This window comes from Onychostoma macrolepis, chromosome 01, assembly GCF_012432095.1.
Source record: "Onychostoma macrolepis isolate SWU-2019 chromosome 01, ASM1243209v1, whole genome shotgun sequence".
NCBI lineage: Eukaryota > Metazoa > Chordata > Actinopteri > Cypriniformes > Cyprinidae > Onychostoma > Onychostoma macrolepis.
This window is the reverse complement of record NC_081155.1, coordinates 6,710,335-6,737,059: the sequence shown is the minus strand read 5'-3', so window position 1 is coordinate 6,737,059 and position 26,725 is coordinate 6,710,335. Positions and strand designations below refer to the sequence as shown.

Below are 26,725 nucleotides of genomic sequence, written 5' to 3'. Positions count from 1 at the left end.
TATACAAAACACAAATAAAACACAAATGTAACTTTATTTCAACACAACTGTCTTTATTTCAATTCAAAAAAGCTTTTATGCAGCAGCAACAAACACTGTCATGGTAATGTAAACAATAACTAGCTGCCAATTCACCATCAATAAAAGAAAAATAAAGTTAGGTCCAGGACCTTAAAGCTTACAGCTGAGCTGAACAATAAGTGCAAACAGCTTTAATTTGAATCTAAAGTGCACTGAACAACATTTTCTTCTTGCTACCACAATGCTGGCATTTCAACCACAGAATACTAACACTTATTTACCTCTATTCATTTTCAAGAAAGCACTTCGTGCTAAAGTGACTTTTGCTCTGTTACGCTTTCCCCTGGTTAGGTCACCTGTGACACTGAAAACCCTCTCCGCAAAAGCTTGCGAAGCCGGCATTGCTAACAGATCTAATGCTAATGGTTTCAAGCTGTGATAAAATGTGTCACATTTCCCAAGCCAAAACTGGATTCCTGAATCACAAGTAATGGGCTGTGAGAGCTCCTCCTTGTACTTGCTTAGTTGCTGCCTGATGCTACATGTGGAGGACTTTGGTTTAGGCTTTGCACGGCATTTGGACAGCAATCTGAAGACTGGCTGCCTTGAGGAGGATGATGGTGGTCCAGGGTCAGGCTCTGGTCCATTCAGTTCCTCGACCTCCACATCATCATCAGGGTGAGTCTCTTGACTCTGAGTGCACTGGACAACATACCCCTCTGCCTGCTTAAAAAGTTCCTGAACACTGTCATCAGCCACATCAAGGAGAGTATCAGATACAGTAGGGTTGAGAAAGAAAGCAGCAGCAACAAGTGGAGAGAACTTTTCATCTGATGGATCTAATGCCCAGGCAAAGCGCTGGTTCAAATTGACTTTCATTTTCGCGCTAGAGTGGCAAAATCCCGATGATTTGTGTTTTCTTCAAAATCAGTAAGGTGGCTATGTAAATCTAAGAGGGCAGGGACGATCAGTGACATAGACATCGTGTCACTCTGAAGAGTCTGTGTGTGTTCGGCAAAAGGCAACAGGAGTTCATGCAATGAGCTGAGCTTCTGCCACTCACTAGAGAGTAAGTTGTCCCACCCCATCTCATTTGCTATTTCGCAAAGAGGATCTTTAACTTTGAGGAGTCGTGTAATCATGTAATATGTACTTGACCAGCGCGTGGGACAATCATTCACAACAATTAGGCCACACTTATCCAAAATCTTCTGTGTAGCAACAGATGACTTGCGAAAGAGCTTCACAATTGATCGTGCTTTGTCAAGGAGTCGCTTCACACTTGCCTCCTTGTTTAGCATGTGGACCACAAGCTGCAGCGTGTGAACCACACATGGCATCCGTTCCATATCCATCTCCATGTTTTGATAGCTACCAAAAAGAAAGTAAAAATATCAGGTAAATGAGGTAATACATTAACTTACTGTCAAATTAAATTATGAATAAAAGTGGTTTACCGATGGTCTTCAATCTCCTCCTCTGAATCACTTTCACCTCGGGGGGACTCCTCTTCATCATCTGAGCTAGCCTCTTCTTCTTCTTGAGTACTGTGTTTAAATGCTGCTACCATATTGCTACCATTGTCCGTTATTACAGTCACAATTTTGTCATTTGAAATGCCCCATTCCTGCATGCACTTATCCACGCAGGCCTTAATGGACTGGGCAGTGTGTGGATGGGCAACTTGTTCAAGAGCAAGCAGGATGTGTTCTGGATTGTTTTGATCAACACAAAAAAAGCAACAACTTATGCCAAGGAATGATGCAGACAGTCCCTTTTAGTCCATAGGTCAATTCCAATTGACACTTTACGAGCACCACACAGTCGTTTCTTAAACTTTGTCTTTTCTTCGTCATATTGTTTTCAATCAAATTACTTATCTTTGTTTTCTTTGGCACTGTCAGCTTCTTATCAAATGTTTCTATCATGAGAATAAAATCATCATCTTCTACTGTAGTGAGTGGTAACCCTGAACGTCCGATCCATTTTGCTATAGCCTCCTCTTTTACTTGCTGTTCTCTGGCATTGCTGTTGTACTTTGTAGTACCTAACAGTGCTTCTGCAATGTTTTGATTGGATAGTTTTGCCTTTTTTGCGCTTGGTTCACCACCTTCATCAGGAGACTTCTGTAGCTGTGACATAAAAAAGGAAAATAGTTTAAATACATTTATATTATTTATTCATTGCAATCACTTTATTTGCACAAGCAGTAAATATTAAAGCACTAAATGCAAATAAAAGAGTGAAAAAAGTAAATATAATAAGTTGGCAGCTAGCTAGGTGGATAAAAAAATGTAACAAGATTTTATAAGGTATTCCTTTGTCTAGCAATATTGTACATGTATGTTTTAAATACCACAATATTGCTAGATTAGTATGTATAATGCTATGATGTGAACAGTCACGTTTCACATGACTAATCTATAAATATTTGTGATATTGTCAACAAGTAGCCTAGAACATTATGAAATATACTAAACATTAGTATTAATCAAATGTATGTAGCATAATTTTATGTATTTGTATGTTGCTCTCATCTAACCTGAAGGGTCTATTTTACAGTACTTTTCAGTTCGTAATATTTAATGTTACAACATCTACGCACTGCAGTCTTCCAATTTTGTTTAGCTCAAAAGAAATCGTTGTGAATTTACCTTTGAGAAAATGTCCGGTGGCTCGTCTGTAAATGTCTTTTCAAATTGGTTGTGTTCTTGCCACTAATGACCGCTCCGCATGCTTTACACTTTGTTTTGTTTTGTTCGTCGTCAAACGTGAAGTGTGCCCACAAGTCTCCCTTCTTTTTCTCCCGGCTGTGGACATGTTGTCGCTTTTTAGACATCGCTCTTCGAATGCCGCCTTCCCGGAGCTCGGTCAAAGATTGGCTCTGATTGGTTCTCTTCTCATGCAGTCTCGCCTGTTCCGCTTTTGCCGATTGGTTCTTTTGTTCATTCCTCACATCTCTCCCGTCAGCTGATTGTATTTTCGTCACCGTCTATTTTCGTCTCGTCCTTTTTTCGTTGACGATAATGTCAATTAATTTAGTCATAGTTTTAGTCTCCATCAGCGACTTTTTTTTTAGTTTTCGTTTCGTTTTCGTCCGCAAAAATATATTCGTGACGAAAATAATGACGAAAATATTTAGTCAACGAAATTAACACTGGACCGCCACAATGGTGAGGTCAAACGAAACATTTTCAATAAAACAAATAAACTTCTGTTAATTCTCAAATAATTTTTATAGACATATGACAGAAATAAAGTCAAATTGTAATGTGTGAAGCTGGTAATGCTGTTTGTGGAGTTGTTTAATCAGATCTTGAGAGATTTAATGATGTCTTGTATTTCAGTTGAGTTCATCTAAGACTGTGAAGTCAGTTGTAGTTCTTGTTTCTCTTTCATTCAGTGATTCTGCTTGTTAACAGCAGGTGTTATCTATAAGGAGAGTAAATATTTAACTGAACTGTATTATTTTGCACAAGAGAGATCTAATTTAGTTTTGTGGGTCACCATTGTGGTGGAGAGTAGAGCCTGTGCTTCAGTCAATGATGAGCCACAAATTCTGATGTTCTGCTGCTTTATTTAAAGACAGTAACTGTAGAGTTGTTGATACACTGATGATCTCTTTGTGATTTACCACATGCATGTGTGCTATAGCTGATGACAAAATGCAACGATTTGAGTTAAAGTCATGTTTTTAGTAACTTTACTATTACAAATTAAGTGTTTGCAGTTTTATATTAAAGGGTTAGTTCGCCCATTTAAGACATGAAGTTGTATGCAATCCTTACCAGCACTATAGTGCATACACACTGACCCACCCTTTAGTCACCTCCCTGGTCAGAGTTCTGGCCGCTGGAAGTTTTTCAAGATAGTACTCCCGGTTAGTTTCCGGGGCCTCAAAACTGTTATTTTTTGCGTTTCAAAGCTTGATTAATTTACATCACAAAAAACACGCCTGACAAAATTCATACCTCAGTTTTAATCGGCACTATTTTCTTTCCATTTCTATCAATCCGCGCTGCTGTCACGGGTAAATTCTAAGCTAGTTCTTGAAAGCCCTTGTGTATTACTTCTATTAGAGCGATCCTTGCGTCAAGTCCGGAAAGTTTATTTTCAATGGAGAGTAGAATGTGGCTTACCTCTGTACAGCACGGCGGTTTAGGTGATGTGGATGGTGTTGTACCTGTGCTGGATAGTGAATCGGGACGGGGTCTTTTGGAGTTTGGAGTGAGATTGCCTTTACTTTTTTTGTTGTCGTCTGGTTTGTCCTTGTTCATGGTGCTGTAGAGTCTGTTATAATGCGTGTCGATATAATCCTCAAGGTAATCCAGGTTGCAAAGCTTTATAGTCCAGTTTTGAAATGGAAGGAGAAAAAAAAAAGAAGCAAAACGAGAGAAGAAAAAGAGATAGAGGAAAAAAAATATATATGAATGAAATCTAGCAGCGGGGAGCCGCCATTTTGGATTCTGCACCAGATCTCGTTGGGTTCTCGCGTTACGCAGCCATCACCTATGATACAGGCATGAATCACGTTAAGTTCATTGATTTGTTTATGTTAAAACTATGTCATCTAAATGGATGGAAAATTGTTATGCAATTGAATTACATAAAATGTAAATTTAGACCGAATCATTTTTTTGAGTGTGGCGTGGTTTAATTCCTGCACAGGTTAGATTGAGCAGAGGACTTGTCTGGTTCTTGTGGTCTTGGCCCGATGGCCAACGAGGCCTTCACTGGGGATCTGTCTCTGGAGCTCATCTAGCTGACATGGTTTCCGCTGACATTCAGGGCTGTAGAGGTCGTCTCTACACTGTAAAAAATTGCTGTAAAGTTTACAGTAACTTACTGGCAATTTTGGTTGCCAGTAAGACTGTAAATTTACAAGAGTACTGTAAATCAATAATTACAGTTGTACTGTAAAAATACAGCAAACTCTTGCATGCTGTAAAAAAATTGTTGTGACGGTGTAAAAATTTGGTTTACTTATTTCATTTGAGTCTACTAAGAAGAAATAGTTCTTAATATAAAACTGCAAACACTTAATTTGTAATAATAAAGTTACTAAAAACATGACTTTCTAATCATTGTCTAGTGGCCTGATTCACTGATTTCATTCAGAGGCTGCTCTTTAAAGACATTGTGTAGATTTTTTTTTGGTTAGTTACGTGTGTTGCTTACAATCGCTATATGACCCTGAATGAGATGACAAACTGCTACTGAAATTTTTTAAATGTCTTATGTACAAAACTTTTAGTATTACGGAAACATTTAGACACACACAGACAATTTTTTTTTACAGCATGCAAGAGTTTGCTGTATTTTTACAGTACAATTGTAATTATTGATTTTACAGTAACCAAAATTGCCATTAAGTTACTGTAAATTTTACAGCAATTTTTTACAGTGTAGGTGCTGATCCACCATCTGATCTGGAAACAGACTTGATCTGGGTGGCTATGGTGACCTCGGAATAAGAATGAAACAGGCTAATATTAGCGTAGATGCCACTGAGAACAATAAAGCACATTTTAATTGTAGTAAACACTAAACATTTACACACATTACCTGGAATGAAAACAATAAACTCCTAGTCTTGAAGGTACACATAGTATGTAGTTGCAGTGGAGCGGTCTGGTGTTTGGTGCCTTGGAAGAACTGACTGGGTTGCATCTGAAATCTTGCAGTGATGACAAAGCACCAATGAAACCTTTGGCCACACCCTAATGGAGAAAGAAAAGTACACTTTAAGTTAAAAAAATTAAATGATGCCTTTTAAATCATTTACAATGTATCAATATCAGTTAATTAAGTCAATTTGTGATGAAACAGAAGTTGAAACCATTTTTTTGGCATAAATCCATCCATTGCACAACAGGGAGCATTGATGCCGACTGGGTTTGTATTAGAACATGTACATTTCATATTATAGGGCTAAGTTACCTTAACTAGCATAAAATAATAGCATGATATAACGGTCCTGCCTGTTGTTGATAAATACCAATGGTGACGTTTTACAAATTGATTGATCAGTTGTCCCAGTGTTTACTGAGCCACGGTCTTTCCCTGTGCAGAAACTCATGTGCAAGATCTAGTAGGGGTGGCACGGTACATGTATGTGTCCCGAACCGTCACGGTACGGGCATCTCGGTTCGGTGCATGAGGTCTTACGACGAATACAGGCAATTCACCCCCAATCCAGAAGGGGGCGCCCGCAGTAATGCAACACTGTTTGATAACCGCCAGCAGAAGAACAGTGAATGCCATGAGTTGCGCAATTGAAAACAAAGCCCACTAGACAGTGACTATGTGCTGATTCTGAACACGTCTCTCACATAGACTGACAAAGTAGTATACTTTAAAGGCTTGCATACTCAACTGTTTGCGAAATGGGGCTTTGTGCTCGTGTGTCCTACCTCTCTCATCCGGCACAAATCCAAATATTCCATAATATTTCCATATTTGCGATGTAACATATCTGAATGCTAAACTATTATTTATTATGTAAATGATAGGCTTTGTACTTCAGTCGTGTTCCAACGGTGACACAGAGGCACGTGCGCTGATGTTTGGTTCACTGTATTTTATTTTGATAAAGTACCAACTGTGCTGTCAAGTTAGCAATGCTGGAACTGATGTGTGTGTGTGTGCGCTCCGGCGCGATCACTTCAACTGTTTCCTTATACCAGCAGAATCAACTTTAAACACTAATTGTCTGATTAATAATCACTGTATAAAGGTCTGCTTTTATTTGTACACACTCACAATGAAAACAAAACAGATTTTATATATATAACATGTAATAATTTTTAGTATTTTCACATCTAGATGGAATTTTTTTTTTTAATTTGCACTTCTGTCTGTTAAAGGGGTCATATAATGGTACATGCACTTTTACAAGTTGATTGTACTGGAATGTGTGTTAGCAGTGCCTGTACACAACCATCATAAAATGATAAAAATCCATCCAGTGGTTTTTTTTATCTCCTTATTTGTTTTACCCTGTCTCAAATCAAGCCGCTCGACCGCAGACGCCACACGGTCGGACGCCCTCCCACGATGGTTGATTGACAGCAGTGTTTCAACACAGACCCGCCTTGCTCGCGAGCGAGCTGTCAATCATAGTCCGCGTCATTGTTGATATACGCTGGAGCTGTCTATGAGCAGAATGGTGTCTAAGCGATTGTGGTGTTCTGTTCTCGGGTGCAATAATGAACACAGCAGTCATTTTGATGTTCCTAAGTCCGAACCGCTGAAGACACAGTGGCTGTGTTTCGCTTTTGAAGGGAATATTCCCCACGAGCAACTTCAATGTTTTCATGTTTGCGCGAATCATTTTTCACCAGACTGCTTTATAAATGAAGGTCAGTATAAAGCTGGTTTTGCTAAGAAGCTGCTCCTGAAAAAAGAATCGGTACCAACTATTCGTGTTCCTGCTGAACCTCCAGAAGAAGTGAGTGTAACGTTTAATTAACCTTTATATTAATCTTTATATTAATCTTTGCAAATCACTAGCACGCTTCACGATGTATGTGGCTAATGTTTACATTCAGGGTACATGCATGTTTTCTATTTACAACGTTCTCAATATAATTAATTAATCCCACGTTTATAATGAACAAAACGTTACGGTTGCACAGTATCCTCAGAGACTCCCGCTGCCATTCTTCAAAATATACCCTCAACTGTTGTCAAGGCAACACTCCACGTGTGTTGTGTCAAAAAACGCCCTACAGAACAGAGGGGCGGGGCGAGCAAAGCTCACTAGCATTTAAAAACACACGCACTAAAACGGTGTGCTGAACAGAGAGCTGTTTTTGACCAGGTAAAATGAGTGTTTTCTTACAATACTAATGAGAATTTTTAATTAAAGTATATTACAAACTTTCAATTTAGACCCTAAAGAATCATATTAGCTTGTACAAAAATGGCATTATATGACCCCTTTAAAAATAAATTAAAAGAAACTGAGCATAGTAGATTTATTTTTTTCCCCCCAGTGTCTGCTTTAGTTGGGCTCTTGACCCTTGACTTCTGTGTTAGTTGTTGTTTTTTTTTTCTCTGGTTGTTGTAATCATGTGTTCTTCAAACATATTTGTTACAACTCAAAAACCCAGAGAAAGTGATCAGTAGTTGGTTGTTGTATATTTGTAATGACGATCATCTGTAACTGAGCTGATCTAATTGAGAGTGAAGATAGGCTCATTGTGTGTCTAGTCACTGGTTAAATGGATGTTGCATTGATTATAGTAAAAGCGATTTTAAGAGCCTGTGGTTCTCTGACAGTCAGTTAATATAAAGGACTTTCTAAACAGTTTGTCGACAAAATGTTTGAATCTATGGTAGAAACTAGACTCACACAGACATCAAGAATCAGCTTATGAACCTCAACAATGGTGACCATTAAAAAAGTAATGCTGCAATGCATACTGGAAGCCATGGATGAGTTTTGTACTATGATAGTACCCAGCATGCATTGCATCATGATTTTTCTTTTTTTTTAATGGTTGAGGTTCATAAGCTGATTCTTGATGTCTGTGTGAGTCTAGTTTCTACCATAGATTAAAACTTTTTCTGGACAAACTGTTTAGAAAGTCCTTTACATTAACTGACTGTCACAGAGCTGGTGGTTCTTAGAATCGCTTTTACTATAATTAATACAACATCCATTTAATCAGAGACTAGACACACAATGAGCCTATCTTCACTCTCAATTAGATCAGCTCACTTACAGATGACAAACATATAACAACCAACTACCAATAATTTTTTCTGGACTTCTGAGTTGCAACAAATATGTTCGAGGAACACATGACTACAACAGCCAGAAAAAAAAAAAAAAAACTAGTAACACAAAAGTCAAGGGTCAAGAACCCAACAAAAGCAGACACTGATCTCTAACATGGTTACTTCAAATGAAACAAATCAACATCTAAACCTTAGTTAATTCTCAATAAGATCTTCTGTAGATGTCTGACAGAAATAAAGTCAGTCTGGTTATTAATAAGTGGAGCTGGTAATGCTGTTTGTGGGGTTGTTTAATCAGATCTTGAGATTTAATGTATTTTATTTCAGTTGATTTCATCTAAAGCAATGGCTGAAGTCAGTTGTTGTTCTTGTGTTTCTCTTTTCTTCAGTGATTCTGTTTGTTAACAGCAGGTGTTCATCACTAATGCTCAATCAGCACTTAATTAATCACTTAACTGAACTCAACTGAAATAAGTTCAGTGCACTCATAATTGTTAGATTTAAAAACTTAAATGTTTTAAGGCAATAAGTTTCATCAAATTGTTTGAGTTATCCTAACTTGGGTTTTTAAGGCAATCGGTTTACTCAAACGGTTTGAGTTACCGTGACTTGTTGGGCATATATCTTATTTAGTGAACTCAGCTGAAATAAGTTCAGAGTACTCATAACTATTAGTTTTAAAAAACTTAAATATTTTAATACAATAAGTTTCATCAAACGGTTTGAGTTAACCTAACTTTTCAGGTTTTTAATGCAATCGGTTTACTCAAATGGTTTGAGTTACCCTAACTGTTGGGTTTTACAGTGTAGACATGTAGTTGCAAATTAATGAGAATTAGTTGACACGTAGTTACAAAGTTACTTACAGTTAGTAGAATGTCTAAAGTGGACTATCAAAATAAAGTGTAACACTTTATTTTGATAGTCCATCTGTTGAGACTATACTAGTTATCAGTAGTCGTTTAGTAGCATGTCAACAGTGAATCAGTTGACATTCAACAACATTGTTTCAACAGACAAGTAACAGACATTCAACTAACTGCCAGTAGATTTTAAGATGCATTTCAAATTCTAATCTATTGATTTTACAAAAAGTGCCTGTTGACTGTCTATATGTTTTTCGCAACAGATTGTTAACCAATAGTCAGCTAACTTTCTGTAGATTGTGTTACCATCTTCTAAGTTGTCTACCAACTACTCAAAATCAATGTCAGTTGAAAGTCTACAGTCATGTCAACTTATAATCAAGACCATATTACATCATTCTTAATCAAGAGTCTCAAACGTATCAGATTAATAAATATTTTACACCTCGTTTTGATCAAAATCACTAGTTTAATATCTGTTGATAGTCAACTAAAGATTAGTTGCATATCTGTTGCTTTTCAACTAATCTAAAGTTTAGGATCAGCAGACTATTAGTAGGCATTCTCAACTAAACATTTGTAGATATATTTTAGGACCATCCAATTAAAGTGAAAAACAGTTGATAACAGTAGAAAGTCTATAAACTATCAACAGATCACATACAGTCATCCATTAATTATTTGCAACATATTTACCATTTGAAATGAGAAGTCAATACCAGACGATGCAGTACTATAGAATAAACACTATAGACAGGACAGTAGAGAAAATTATTTTATTAACAATATATTTATACAACCCATTGTTCACTAGGGTATCAGATCTAAACAATCTTACTATATGTGGCAAACTTTACATGAAAAACAAAAACAACAACAAAACAAACATGCTGCATTGCATGGCCAGCACTACAATTAATCAAAGTCTTTACTATGCAGTGTTATTGAAGGTTTGTGTAGGGGAAAACAAACTGGGCCAACAACACCAAGGGAAAAAAAATAAAATAATAATAATAATAATTAATTAATTCTGCCTTTCATGACAGTGGGTATGCTAATCGAGTTAATGCATCATCAACATTTACAGAAAGATCTTAAACTGTGGTTACCATTCCTTATGTCCTTGAGAAGTCTTCCAAGTACACCATGTTTATGTCTTCTGGCCAACCAGTAAGTCCACTCAATAAAGCAGAGTTGTTTTTTTAAGGCCTTCTCAGACCGATTCCCCCGCATACGCCATATTTCCCTTTTGTACGTCTGCCATGCTCTCTCAATGTTTTGAGTGTGTAGTCCTGTTTGTGGATCGACATAGTTCTGGCTGTGGTTTACTCTGACATGCTTGTAGCCCTCCTGGGAAAGGCTGGCGTATGCTCTCCACTCATCACTCACAACTAAACTTTCTCTTTTGACATGTTTTTTGATTATTGGAACAAGGGTCTGCTTGTTTCTTTTCTTCACAAGGCGAAGAATTGGACGTCTGCTTGCCGCTTTGATCTCAAGTATACCAAACACCCACGTTCGCTTTCTCTTCCAGGTGTTACCGAAGCGTCCTCTTGCATACTACAAAACATTATCAACAGTGTTAGAAAATAATCAAAATAATCTCTTGATCCTGTAAAAATGTATTACTAGAAAGGTGTAATTATATGATAATACTTTTTTTCATCCAAAACTTTTAAATTCATTGTTAAGCAACTTTTTAAATTCTGTATAATACAATACCCAGTCAACACGTGAGATCACACGATGATCACAGTGACATCACACCATTCTCATACGGTGATACTCACAGTGTGAGTAATATATGAGTTCATTGTGAACTCAAAAAGATGAGCGGGGTTCTTATTTCTGTCAGACATCTACAAAAGTGCTTATTGAGAATTAACAGATTTAGATGATGATTTTTTATTGTTTTGTTTGACGTTACCATCGTGGTGAGTAGTGTTTGCTTTAGTTGGGCTCTTGACCCTTGACTTTATAATATCATATTTTTTGGGGCTGCTGTAACTGTGTTTGAAAAACACATTTGTTATGGCAAGGAAAACCAAAAAGAGACCGCAACCAGGTGATATTGGTTTGTTACTGATGATAACACTGCAACCATCATCTAAATTCAGTATGCAGTCTTTGTGAGGAGTTATTAATCTAGAGTTTTTAGTAATAGCTCTGTGATTATACAGTATAGGACCCAGCAATGTCAATCGTTTATGAAGGATTTTAAAGGCATGATAAAACACAAACATTTTGAACTACTGTCATTTAAACACAAAGAGAATCAAGAATCGGTGTATGAATCTCAACAATGGTGACAATCAAAAGCTTCATGCTGCAATGCATGCTGGGTGCCTAGTCTCTGTGCAGTGAGTGCACTTTGACCTCACATTAGTATGAGCACACAGTGAGGGCGCTGTGAGGTTACACTTTTAGCTCACTGTTACCTCACATTGTGACCTCATCACGAGTATCCTGTGAGCTCATGGTGACATCACTGTGAGATCAAATTGTTGACTGGGTAAATATGCTTACAAAATAAGAAAATAAGAAAAAAGTAAACAAAACTTATATACAATCAATCAGTATAAACTGATTGACATCTTTGGGGAAAGTGATGTCCACCCCCACTACTTATAAATATCCTAAACTACGATACACATATTGATGTTAGCTCTTTCAGGTTCTACAAAATGTAACACGTTTTGTCAAGTGCATTGCACATTTAGATTACATTACCTTGCGTTTATGGCAGAACTTGCTCTCATCAATGTTAACAACGACATTAACTCCACCAACTTTCTGCCTTTTTTTCTTTCGGTGCTTTTCCAGGCTTTTTACACAAATTCTTCTGAGTTTCGTTGACATCATAGAAAGTGTTGCTGTGCTCTTTGCAATGCCTTCTTGAAGCATGTCTACTTGCCGTAGATGTAAACCCTGTGCAAATCTACAAAGGATTAACAAAACTGATTACCATTAAATAAGAAGAGTATATTTCACATACAGAAAATCTATGATTTATGAAATAGTAGACTGCAAAGCAAAGACACTATTTTTTTTTTTTGACTATTGACATGTTGCTGCTCAAATTCTAAACATAACAAAACATACTGTAAGCATAAAAACACATTCTGTCCACCAACCATAGCTGACTAAACAGTACTGTATAGTACAGTAACTAAAAGTGATGCTCCTTGCAACACAGTGCCACATCTATACAGTCACCAGAAATGTACATTACATAGTTACAATTATGGTCAAAATATAGGCAGCTTGATACAATTAAAAAAAATTAAAAAAAATAATAATATTTTTTACTTTTTGGTTATTGTAACATGTATGGCACACTACGCTGACATATTACAGAACATTCTTTTGTAATATAATGCTACACTAGATGGACCACAATATCTTTTTAAATCCATGCCAACATAAACTATTATAGCGTATGCTGTAGTGCAATTGTTCTATGCACTCAAAAGCACTATACAAATAGTGTAATATTCCAAATATAGTTCTTATGAAAATGCACTTGCATTGCTTACCTGTGAATATACTTCATCCATGTGAATAGACTGCAGTGTGATTGTGAAAAGAGTGACTTTGACCTGACACTTCTTTTCAACCGCCCACATCTTTTACGTCGACACTCCCTGGGAAGTTTTAGGAAATCAAATTGAATGATATACAAAAAATTGTAACATTTGTCTTTCAACACACACACACACACACACACACACACACAGTAAGTTGGATATTTAATTAATGTATATATATATATATATATATATATATATGTGAAATACAGGTGTGTAAAGAAAAACTATAAATTGATTATTGTGCTCATAGTAACATCTATATACTTAATGTGTTTAAAAAAATAAAATTAAATCTGTAGTATTTGTTATGATGGGCAGCCCATGTTATAAAAACTCTTATTTTGAAATATCTGTGTTTTTACTACTTCCAGCTGCTGGCTAAAAATGGAAGTAAAATCATGATAAGAAATTGCTCTCTTACAAAGATCTACAATAAATTACAATATGAACACTGCAAGTACTGTATACATTGTCATTATTCATTAACCGTAGATCAAAAGCAATCACTGTGTGCTGTATCATTACCAACTGCTTGGAAACCACTCACCAATAGAACATTTATTTAAATAATAGCTTTTTGAACTTTTATACTTTTTTATTATTATTATTTTTTTAAGTTTAACACATTAAGCCATATAGCGATTCTAGCTTTTCCTTCCCCAAAATACCATTTCAAATAATTACTAAGATTTTTTCATACAATTTATATTTAAAAGTTTCTATGACCTTAAATTGATTAAAAAAAATTAATTTAAGACTTTTAGCAATTATTAATGTAATTCCCACCTACAAGAGGAATAGCGGCATTCTACTAATATAACTTACTAATGTTTGCTAAGGAGGAAACCCTATCTACAAGGTTAACTACCTATTGCAAAACAAAATTTAGACCTATAGTTCTCAAGAATTTATTCTTACCAGATGTAACAGTCCTTGGTCTGGGAGGGAACCATGTTCATTTTATGCCCGCAGTTTTTGCATTTAATTTTGCGTTTTAACAAGCCAATCATTTGCAACCATTTGATTAATTTTAAAGATGATTTTTTAGTTTCTCTGACATAAACTTTAGTCAAAAGTTTTCTCTCCAGTGAATCCATAGAGCCGGCAGATCAAGCAAACAAACAGACACAAACTGTGTCTGTTTGTCAATTTAACGACCAAGACAACCCAAAAATTAAAAACTGGCGCACTTTCTTTTTATTGGCTAAATATGTTATCAGACACACCTACCATGGCTGAGTGTTGGCAGAGCTAACACGTGACCGAGCACTTCTACAATCGGATTGGCCAACTCGTACTGCTCTGGGGGAAAAAAAAATTGGCGGTCTAGAATGGTAAGAGTTAACTCCACTGGAAATATTGTTCTTTTTTTTATTTTTTAGAGACCGGTCGTTATTACTTGCATGTTAACCAAAATCGCTATCTCAATTTTCTTCTCAGCCTAAACATAACATGTTTGATCAAGCGCATTACCGCCCCTCACCTGGCAACGGGAGCAGTGTGCTGCTGGGTACCATGCATTTTACCCGGGCAATGGCACGGAGGGGAAACGCTGAGGGCGAAGAAGGAGAAGATTCCACAAACAAAAGTGGTAAGTTGTGTTTATAAATGAAAAAAAAAAAAAAGTTTACATGAAGCTGATATGTCGCGTGACGCAATTATATACAAAGTCAATTAAAAGACGCAAATTGATAAATTCGTGCTGGACGATGCGTCACGGGAACATAATTAACGGGAGACGTAATTAAGGTCATATAATGCATACAGCTTTTGACTCTGTGCTTACGAGGTTTGGACCTTTTTCCCCTCTGACATGTATTAGTAATTTTTCATGCTATATTTTGCAGCTGATAAGATGGACAGTCTCAAGCCTGTTAAACAACAGATTCTCTGGAAAAAGAAGGCTGAGATGCTCCAGTCTCGCGTGGATGAGCTGGAGGAGGAAAATGGCTTGCTCAAGAAGCAACTTGAAGATAAGTCTGCACAAGAACAAGGTATGTACAGGTAGAGCAGATGACTCTCCAGAACTTGTGTGGGCTTCAAAAGAATTCTGCCAGTATCACTACAATATTTTAGCTATGTTTAAAAATATTATTGCCAGCCTTTCCATATTATTTTTCTACCCAGAGGGTGAAGTCACACTTTAAAGTTTATTTGTGTTTGTTTCATCATTTCACAGATGGGAACATGGAGATTACAGCCACTGAAGATGAGGAGCCACAGGCCATGATGTTGGACTCCAGCACTGATAGTAGCACCGATTCAAGCTCTGATGACTCCAGCTCTGACTCCAGCTCTACCTCTGTCTCGTCGGATGAGGAAAAGAAGAAAAAGAAGCGTAAAAAGAAGAATGGCAAGAAGAGAAGCAAAAAAGAAAGAAGGAAAACAAAAAGACGAAGAAATCAGGCAGAAAAGGAGAGAGAGGTATGGTAGGCTTAAAACATGCTGTATTTATTTAGGTATTACGTTTTTAGGTTATTATTTTTAGCTAAGTGTTTTTTATTGGATTTGAGGCATTATGTACACTATCCCCCAACACCACTCTTATCATCTCTCTTTTAAATGACATAACACTAAAGTGATAGTTCACCCAAAAATTTAAATTCTGCCATTAATTACTCGCCCTCATGTTGTTCCAAACCTGTAAGATCTTCGTTAGACACCAATTAAGATATTTTTGATAAAATCCGAGAGCTTTCTGATCATCCACTGGTCCTACCACGGTCAACCACTGATGTCACATGGACTGTTTCACCAATGTCCTTACTATGTGCTTTCCTGTAGCTCAAATAGTAGAGCATGGCGCTAGCAACGCCAAGATCATGGGTTCGATTCACAGGGAAAGCAAGAGCTGATAAAATGTAAAAAAAACTGTAACTTGAATGCAATGTAAGTTGCTTTGGATAAAAGTGTCTGCTAAATGCATAAATGTAAATAAATGTACTATGTTTCTGTGCCTTGATCATGTTAGGATCCTTGCTGTCTATGGAGGGTCAGAAAGCTCTCAGATTTAATCAAAAATATCTTAATTTGTTTTCCTAAGATGAATGAAGGTATTACGGGTTTGGAACGACATGAGGGCGAGTTATTAATGACATAATTTTCATTTTTGGGTGAACTATCACTTAAAGCTTAACTGTTCTGTTACAGCCAGAGCCAGTGCTCCACAATTCTGTGCTGTTTGTTTTTCTTGAATCAGTGATGATCCATATCTAGCTTATATTTTTATTACAGGTTTCTTACATACACTATATTGCCAAAAGTATTGGCACCCCCTTCTAATGAACAGGTTTGACTACTTTAGTAATTTCCATGAGTACAAATCTTAATGTTTAAGCATATAATGATATTGTAGGGAATTGTGTGCTTCTAATTTTAAAGCAACAGTTTAGACAGGAGCCTTTTCTACTCTAACATGTCTCTGTGTATAAGGCAAGGTTCAAAAAGAAATGATTGATTCAGTCAGTGTGGAAGAACTTGACTGGTCTGCAGAAAGCAAAGTCCTAATCCAAGCTGAACACCTCTGCTGTGACATTAAATTCTGGTGGAATGACCTCCCGATCTCAATTCGAACAGCTGATTCTTTAGCCATTTTCAAAAATCATCTAAAGACACATCTTTTTCGCCTGCACCTGACCAACTAATACTAACACTTGCCTATTATGTCTGTCTGTCTTAAAAATTAAAAAAAAAAAACCCTACCTACGTCTACTGTGCTGGACTAACTGAGACTTGTCATGGCACTTGTATACTGCTGCACTCTCGATGGTCTGATTGCTTCTATTGTTCTCATTTGTACGTCGCTTTGGATAAAAGCGTCTGCTAAATGATTCAATGTAAATGTAAATTCAGACCTTGAGCCTAAAACTCATCACTAAACACCAATGACTTGTACATACACTATATGGACAAAAGTATTGGGACACCCCCTTCTTTAGAACAGAAAAAGGCACTTCCAAAACTGTGGCAACAAAGATAACATAATTCATGTATTTAAAAATTTTATTTCCATCTCTGTTGCAACAGTTTTGGAAGTGTCTAAAATGACTGTATCCATATGTACAAGTCATTGGTGTTTGGTAAAGAGTTTTTGGCTCAAGATCTGCATTTACAGTCACAGCAGAGGTGTTCAGCTTGGATCAGGACTTGGCTTTCTGCAGACCAGTCAAGTTCTTCCACACTGACTCAATCAATCATTTCTTTTTTAACCTTGCCTTATACACAGAGGCATTGTCATGTTATAATAGAAAAGGGTTCTGTCCAAACTGTTGCTTTAAAATTAGAAACACACAATTCCCTAGAATATCATTATGTGCTTAAACATTAAGATTTGTACTCATGGAAATTACTAAAGTAGTCAAACCTGTTCATTAGAAGGGGGTGACCCAATACTTTTAGCAATATAGTGTATGTTATGAATGAAGCAAACAGAGATACACTATGTATGCACTTACCTATTACGGTGAAGTTATTCGTCAGTGTTTACCAGAATTTATTTAGAACAAATAATCAGCTTTAATTAGCAGACTGCCCTCACACTACCTACTATAAATTACGATAAATGTTCTGAATCAAATGATAAGCTACACACACTTTCATCCAAGTTATCCATCCCTGCAACTATGACAGCACAAAAGACACAACAGTCGTTGGTGATTTATTCTCATTGTTTTCTTTTCAGTTGCCTCAATCCCAGATGTGGTGAAAAGATATCGACGGGTCCTCAAACTTGTGCAAAGAGGCTTCAGGATGACCACAGCTTTCAAGAAAGCTCACGTTTCAAGAAATGCTGTGAAAGACACGGCAGCAATCGCAGAGATTTACATAGCAGACAAAAGTGTCCTTGACCAGTTCAAGGGTAAATACACACTTTTGAAACTAGCACAACTTTGTCAGAAAAAAATAGTTGGTGAACTGGCAGAAAAGATCATTGAAATGAAAAACAACAAACAGCTCATCCCCTTTTCTGCCAAGAAAGACTGACTATAGGCAACAGGATGTTAACTAGATAAGTCTAAGTAGATTATTGTTAACTAGGTAAGTTTTATTTTTCATAATTTGAAATGGTGGTGGCTGTTGTTCAAGTTGGTTTTTCCCTATGCCACACCTCCAATAAGACAACATGGTAAAGCCATATGTGCAACAATGTAAAGACATATGTGCAGCATGTTTTTTTTGTCTCTCTCTTTTTTTTCCTCAGTGTAGTTTTTTCATATAATGTTAATTCATGTAAAGTTTGCCACATATAGTAAGATTGTTTAGCTCTGATACCCTAGTGAACAATGGGTTGTATAAATATATTGTTAATAAAATAATTTTCTCTACTGTCCTGTCTATAGTGTTTATTCTATAGTACTGCATCGTCTGGTATTGACTTCTCATTTCAAATGGTAAATATGTTGCAAATAATTAATGGATGACTGTATGTGATCTGTTGATAGTTTATAGACTTTCTACTGTTATCAACTGTTTTTCACTTTAATTGGATGGTCCTAAAATATATCTACAAATGTTTAGTTGAGAATGCCTACTAATAGTCTGCTGATCCTAAACTTTAGATTAGTTGAAAAGCAACAGATATGCAACTAATCTTTAGTTGACTGTCAACAGATATTAAACTAGTGATTTTGATAAAAACGAGGTGTAAAATATGTATTAATCTGATACGTTTGAGACTCTTGAATAAGAATGATGTAATATGGTCTTGATTATAAGTTGACATGACTGTAGACTTTCAACTGACATTGATTTTGAGTAGTTGGTAGACAACTTAGAAGATGGTAACACAATCTACAGAAAGTTAGCTGACTATTGGTTAACAATCTTTTGCGAAAAACATATAGACAGTCAACAGGCACTTTTTGTAAAATCAATAGATTAGAATTTGAAATGCATCTTAAAATCTACTGGCAGTTAGTTGAATGTCTGTTACTTGTCTGTTGAAACAATGTTGTTGAATGTCAACTGATTCACTGTTGACATGCTACTAAACGACTACTGATAACTAGTATAGTCTCAAAAGATGGACTATCAAAATAAAGTGTTACCAAGTTTTTACATAAATGTAAATAAAATAAATAAATAAACTAAACTAAAAAACAACAACTGCAATAAGCAGATATGAATGGTGGGTATGTGTGTAAGAGAGTGTGTGTGTGTGTTCGTGTGTGTGTGTGTGCATGTGTGTACGTATGTGAGTGAGTATTCTCGTTCCACATTGCATTTGTGCTCTAGTATTAGGCTTTAATTTTTATGTGTGACATTTTCAGATTTATGCAGAATTTATCGATTTTATTTGCCAATTTCTATAAAAATGGTCTTTGTTGCAGTCACACGTGTGTGTTTTGTGTGTGTGTGCGTGAGCTTGTCTTTTCTACATTGCATTTGTGATCTAGTACCAGGCCTTCATTTCTGTGTGAAAATTTTCAGACTTATGCTGGATTTATTATTATTTTTGACAAATAAAAAATATATATATAGGTTTTTCGCATTTCATTCATTTTCAATTGGGGTCATATTGACCCCAAAGACCTTATTAGTTTGATGTGAATACAGATATAAAATGTTGAAAAGTAACAAAATCTTATTCCACTGAGATGAAGGGAAACATATTTTTAACTAAAGAAAAGTCGATTGGGGTCATATTGACCCCAAGGTATTAAGTTAAAAGTGGGCAGGGAAAGATGTTAGACAGTTACAAATTCATGCAGTAAAAAAATCAATAGATTAGAATTTGAAATGCATCTTAAAATCTACTGGCAGTTAGTTGAATGTCTGTTACTTGTCTGTTGAAACAATGTTGTTGAATGTCAACTGATTCACTGTTGACATGCTACTAAACGACTACTGATAACTAGTATAGTCTCAAAAGATGGACTATCAAAATAAAGTGTTACCAAGTTTTTACATAAATGTAAATAAAATAAATAAATAAACTAAACTAAAAAACAACAACTGCAATAAGCAGATATGAATGGTGGGTATGTGTGTAAGAGAGTGTGTGTGTGTGTTCGTGTGTGTGTGTGTGCATGTGTGTACGTATGTGAGTGAGTATTCTCGTTCCACATTGCATTTGTGCTCTAGTATTAGGCTTTAATTTTTATGTGTGGACATTTTCAGATTTATGCAGAATTTATCGATTTTATTTGCCAATTTCTATAAAAAATGGTCTTTGTTGCAGTCACACGTGTGTGTTTTTGTGTGTGTGTGCGTGAGCTTGTCTTTTCTACATTGCATTTGTGATCTAGTACCAGGCCTTCATTTCTGTGTGAAAATTTTCAGACTTATGCTGGATTTATTATTATTTTTTGACAAATAAAAAAAATATATATATAGGTTTTTCGCATTTCCCATTCATTTTCAATTGGGGTCATATTGACCCCAAAGACCTTATTAGTTTGATGTGAATACAGATATAAAATGTTGAAAAGTAACAAAATCTTATTCCACTGAGATGAAGGGAAACATATTTTTTAACTAAAGAAAAGTCGATTGGGGTCATATTGACCCCAAGGTACTTAAGTTAAAAGTGGGCAGGGAAAGATGTTAGACAGTTACAAATTCATGCAGTAAAAAAAATAAATAAATAAATAAATAAAATTAACTACTGTGCATTTGTTGTAGGTGTTGCTATGCTGTCAGTCAGAATGGCTCATCCTCTTTCTCTGATCTTTCTGCTCATGATTCACAGTGAGTCTCTGCAAAAGAAACAGTTAAGAGAAGTAGTTATATCCTATACTGTCCATCAATAATGAATTATGACCGGATTTATGAGCACCCTGTCAGCGTTGATTGACAGGTTGTCATGTCAAATGTATACCAGGGTAGATTTCTGACCTGATTAATGGGTATATGACCCCTCTGTCCCCCTGACTGTCACGTCACCGGGGTCCTGTCAGCCCTGACTGACATGACAGTAGGGGTTTGTAAATCAAAAGATCTAAACAGATGACATTTGTTGGATTTATGAGTGGATTTACGATGTTTTTATCACTCACCTGGTGCCATAGGGTTTTTATGGCGTTCCTTCCTGGCCTGTAGCTAACGCTCAGTCTGGAGGTGTTGGGGGTCTTCTTGGTTCTGGAAAAAATGGCTGAGCAAAGAATGTGTATTGCCACCTTATGTTTGTTTGATCTGTATGTTATATGTTAATGCCTAGTCAGGGGGGTCTTCCTGGTTGTGGAAAAAGTGGCTGAGTAATGGGTGATGTGGTGGCTCCTTAAGAGGACCAATGTATGTTTGATTTGTATGGCATATGTTATTGTCTAGTCACCAATTTGTTCTTACCGGCTTGTCTACATCCGCCTCTGAATAAGGAAGATTGTCAGGACATCTGCTTTCCCAGGTATGGATCAAGAAAGGTGTCGTGTCTGAGGGTAGTTCTTTGTTTTTGGGGGGCATCCAAACACGTGTCTAATGTCAAACCCCTAAACGGCTCAGTTCTGCTTGATCTATAGGCTAAATGTTGATAGCTAAGACATCACTGTTTTGATTGTATGAAAACTGAAACATAGAATTAAAGAATTCACCAATTGATGAAAATTTCTATATGCGTCTGAAAAAGGTGCTATGTCAGGGCAAGTTTTTCTTTATCATCTCAACGTGTGTATGCTAACACCTCTGTAGGATCAGAACAACCTAATCTGTAGGTTGAATAGATAAACTTATGAGAAGCAGTCTTTTTCAAAATTATTCAAACCACCAACTATCCATTTACTTCTGACAGTGAAGGTGATTGTGGGGTCTAACTGACAGCGGACGACAGTATCCTCTTTGTGCTTGTGTTAATGGCTTTACAGCATTCGCTCATATAGATGTGCACAGAATCATGCTTTAGTTCAGTTCAGTTCATTTTATTTATAAAGCCCAATAAAACAACAATGGTTGACCATTGTGCTAAACGACATTGTTTAAATGAAAAGTACATAGCATGATATGACAAGACAAACAAATAAACATTTTGAAATAAGCCCTGTTTTAGACAATGAACACACACACATACACACACACACACACGTAATGGTTTTATACTGTGCAAACTGTACACCAACCTTACACATAAACCTAACCCTTACAGAAAACTTTGTGTGTTTTAAGATTTTCAAAAAAACTTTGTTCTGTATGATTTATAAGCTTTGTTTCCTCATGGGGACAAAAAGGACATGGATTTTGGATGTTGCCATCTCTGTCCCCCATAACGTAGGGTATACCTGAACTACACACACACACACACAAAATCTGAGTATACTAAATTTTAAGTACGAGCAAAATCGTATATGTTGTTTACTTTTTTTTGTTGTTATTTAAGAAATGATTTCATTTTAATGTAGCCCGTAGATAGTATGTGTACTGTAAAAGAACAAATATACATTTCACTTAAAACTTCTCAGTAAAACAATTACACCTACGGTTTTAAACATGTTTAAAAAGTTTTAAACACATTGTGTGCTACTAAAGTAAGTCATGCTGTCTATTGTCTTTAAATTAAACTTTAGTTTTATTCTTTAATTTCTTTAAAATAGCCTGATGATAATGCACCCAAGTGCTTTTCTCACACGAGTAGAAAACTCTTTGGATGTGTTTGTGAAAAACACACAATTTTTTTACTTCAGAAAAGGTTTTTTTTTGTTTGTTTGTTTTTTTTTTTTTGTAAATGTATGACTGAACCTTTCTCATTTGACAGACTTATGTTTTCAAATTATTTATTATTTCAAATTATGTTTAACAGCCACAGGGAATACATGTTGTTTTCTAATGTTCATGAAAACTTTATTGGTGTAAATTTCTCACCTAGAACACAAAACTTGGTTTACTAAACACTAAAAATGGTTTACTAAAAGATTAAAGCACTAGCATATATATAAAATATAATGATGTTTCAACTATTATCATCATTTCGTTTTGACCCTAATAAACTGGTAATGAATTTACTATGACAATCGATACAAAGTAGGCTACAGTTCTCATACTATGTGTGTAAATAGCTGTGCTAAAACATTTATGAGTATTTTGCATGCCAACAGATTTTGTCAGGGACGCGTCTCATCTAAGAATCACAGTGTTTTGTAAATTACATTTTTTTCTTTTCTTTGTTTTACATTACTAGATTTTATCAATATTATCAAGATTTCAGATGGCCGTTCACAATTTTTGTTGGACTGTGTATGTTTTTAGGTGAAGACACCTCTTTGTGAGCTGTCATCATAACAGGAATAAATGAAAATTAAGAAATTAAGTAACAGTCTTTTCTTTTTGAGAAATTTCTTTTAGTGCAACTTTGTGTCTGTCCATGATGTGCGAACACACGAAACATCAACACGAAAATTAAGTCTTGCTGTTTTAGCCTTAAAACTATTACAACTGAAACAAATCAAACTATTGCACTGAAAGCTGCACATTCATTTAAGTTTGAGCATGTTAAAATTTCCACACTCTTGTATTGATAAATTTAATCCATAACCTTTCATACATTCAAGAGACCAAATCTCTAATAAAGAGAGTATAGGAAGACGAGAAAATGTTTATAATGCATATAGAATTCAGAAAATCTGTTTCATAAACAATTGTGAAAGGATGACTGGATTTAGTCATCTTGCTCAGATAGCAGATGACACAATTCACATTTCTTTGTTTGGCTGTATTTGTTTTAAGACTCCTCCGCAAGCTCATGCTAATCCTTGCATGGGAAAGAGAGCATGACGAGCACATACTTATTCATTTAAGAAAATGATTGAACATTTGACCAAACTTTTTATTATTTTGACAAACCTCCATTTCAAATTATTTCCCTCGAGGTGTTTGTCCACAGAATCTTTTTCAACACAACGACATTAAACATTAAAGAACGTCATCAGTCACTGTCACCATCTTCTTTGACACAAATAAAGTGACATCTCAGGTGTACGTAAGCATCTACAATGTGTGCACGTGCTAAACATCTTTGTTTCTCCACTTCTGTCATATTTATTTGATGTAATGCAAACATATTTTGAGAACTATGATGTTCCACGTTTTTGTAAAGGTCATAGAAAGAATTCAAACATAATCTTTACATAGGAATTATCTTTGCGCAAAGCAAATTGACTAAAAATCATTGAATTACAAAATGCAAAAATGTATACATTTAAGAAAAATTGCTAGAATGCATACAGAATACAGAAATCCTCCTCTTGATCTATTGTGACTGGCATTTTACTAAGTCAGACGGTCAGGATTATGGACGGCGCGGCTCACATTTTGTTTGTTGGACTGTATGTGTCACTACTATGACTGTACTGTAGGTGAGGCCTTCTCTCTCTGAGAGCCATCAGCATTTGGTGTTTATAGAAATAAATGAAAATTAAGAAAATTTCTTGAGAGTGTTTGACTAAGTCGGTATTTCTTTTTAGGACGATTATGCATCTATTTGATGTGAGACCCCATTAAGTATCGACACAAAAATTAAGGTGTGCTGTTTTACACTTACGACTGAATTGACATATCTTACCATTGTGCTCAAAGCTACACATTCAGTAAAGTTTGAGGTCGTACACAGTCTTGAAAAGGTATATTGATCATGATCATCTGGGTATATTTTTGTAAATGTTGTTTTACATTTTTTTTTTTCTTGCGCCACTACATCTAGAGCTTCAGATTTTATTTGTCGTACTCGTTTTAACATTTCCGCTTGAGATTAAAGCCTAGGTAATGTGACCGCAATTAAGAACCATGACATTATACTACACTCCCTTTGAAAAGGTTATAGACAGTCGTTTATACAGGAAATATGTTTGGGCAACAGAAATATGTATCAGTATAACAAATACCTAATACTGAAATCCTCTCTTCTAAATTTGTTAAAGTTTTAATGCTGATTTTGATGGCCTATCCCACTAGCTGATATCACTCTATACTTTTTCATTGTTTTTAGATGAAGACTATTCTCAGAATCTGGTCAATCATGTTCGCGTGTGTTTGCCGGAAAATATGAACAAATACATTATAAGAAAATAAAAGGATAGTCCTTCTACAAGAGATTGTTTAAACCGAGATTGTGATGTACTGTAGAGCTTTTTCTGGTCTGTCTACAAAGCGGCCACGGGACACACAGATCTTACCGTTTCTCTGTTACATGTACATCTATTTCATTTAGAACAGAAAGCTGCACATTACAAGTTGAAGATAGTGTGGAAACACTATTTGCTTTGTACACGTCTCTAAACATGACTTTAATAAATAAATCACAGATGTCATGTATTTAATTCATTGAAAGGTGCATGTTTTTGACCGTTGTAGACGGTCTGCACCAGCACACAGACACATGTTTTAGGTATTTATCTGACCAAAAGGTTTTATCCTGGGGAAACACGCACAACAGCAGCTGTGTGTTGTCATGATTGTCTTTATAACTGATCCACTTTTATTAAAAAAAAATGCGGCATGAAGTTACTGTATTCAACAGCACAGGCCCTTGAAATATTGTAGTATATATATTTTTTTTTTCCTTCTAAATATCATGTATTTAGCTTAAATATTAGTTGTTAAGTGTTTACAAAGTTGTCATGCCTGTTGTTGAATTTTATAACATATATTTCACCAAACCTAAAGGACTGAAAAATAGGTTTAGCATAAGTCTGTATTTCAGCTGTTAGCCTGAAAATGCAAGTGAACTGAGATTTCATACTGAGATAATCTACAGAACGTAAAACAAGCTCGCAGTTTTGGATTCTAGCTTATGTTCAATATTGTTTGTTACAGTTTCACAGGTTTAACACCTCATTACATGAAGACACGTACTGTATAAATCACAAAGTTTTTCAATGTAGTAGGCCGACTCTGAAACCAGACCAAAAAAAAATTTGCTTGAGACTTAGCTGTATGAAAATTGTTGTGTTTTTTTTCTTTCTATGATTTGTTCGTGTTCATCATATATGTATTTATGTGGATTTCCTTAATTTAATAAAATATTTAACAAAATGTTTGGGTAATGTGTGTGAATATAGAATGTGGCACAAGGATCTTTGAAAATATTTTATCCTAAAATATCCACTCGGAACACTCGGAATCATTTAAGATTGAGAATAATAATACAATTAACACATTAACATTTCACAGGAGATGTGAATGTGAGTTCTTGGCTGATTTGTACATTATTAAATTAAAATAATTCTATTAGAAATTGTCATGAACTGAAGGTGTAAACAAAAACACTGTGCATTTAACAGCAAGATACTTTTAACGCCTTGTTCGCAAGAAAAACATAGGATTGTTAAAGAGATAATAATCTCATTGAATGTATCAAAGCAGTCAATGTTTATGACTACTGAAGGGGCCACATCCTTGGTTGTTTCACACCTACAGGCCCTAGGTACATTCAGAATTTGGTATTTAAATGAGGTTTACCAGCCACATAGTTAACCGGAGAAGACATTGCAGTCTCCTGTTACAATGGCTGCTGCTGTTCCAAATAGTCCTGAAACATCTAGAAGAATGATGTGTGTAACACCGCCAAGAAGTTCTGTTGAA

General features: G+C 35.7%; 2 protein-coding genes and 2 long non-coding RNA genes across 4 annotated transcripts; 2 read left to right on the top strand and 2 right to left on the bottom strand.

The window, feature by feature from the left end:
- Window positions 1-896: 896 nt before the first annotated feature.
- Window positions 897-1,789, bottom strand: LOC131536856 (zinc finger BED domain-containing protein 4-like). Its single transcript, XM_058770014.1, has 2 exons — window positions 1,479-1,789; window positions 897-1,392 (listed from the first exon to the last, which is right to left on the bottom strand). Exons 1-2 carry the CDS (start codon window positions 1,652-1,654, stop codon window positions 897-899), a joined length of 672 nt encoding a protein of 223 aa, XP_058625997.1. The 5' UTR covers window positions 1,655-1,789.
- An 8,693-nt stretch (window positions 1,790-10,482) lies between these two features.
- Window positions 10,483-14,440, bottom strand: LOC131545951 (uncharacterized). The gene is made up of 4 exons (XM_058785207.1): window positions 14,141-14,440; window positions 13,169-13,276; window positions 12,363-12,570; window positions 10,483-11,192 (listed from the first exon to the last, which is right to left on the bottom strand). Exons 1-4 carry the CDS (start codon window positions 14,317-14,319, stop codon window positions 10,707-10,709), a joined length of 981 nt encoding a protein of 326 aa, XP_058641190.1. The 5' UTR covers window positions 14,320-14,440; the 3' UTR covers window positions 10,483-10,706.
- Window positions 14,441-14,445: 5 nt separating this feature from the next.
- LOC131545958 (uncharacterized) lies at window positions 14,446-15,128 on the top strand. Its single transcript, XR_009272540.1, has 3 exons — window positions 14,446-14,556; window positions 14,663-14,813; window positions 15,070-15,128. It is a non-coding gene; the product is annotated as an uncharacterized LOC131545958 (long non-coding RNA).
- A 43-nt stretch (window positions 15,129-15,171) lies between these two features.
- LOC131545965 (uncharacterized) lies at window positions 15,172-18,339 on the top strand. Its single transcript, XR_009272543.1, has 3 exons — window positions 15,172-15,216; window positions 15,402-15,646; window positions 17,904-18,339. It is a non-coding gene; the product is annotated as an uncharacterized LOC131545965 (long non-coding RNA).
- Window positions 18,340-26,725: the final 8,386 nt, after the last annotated feature.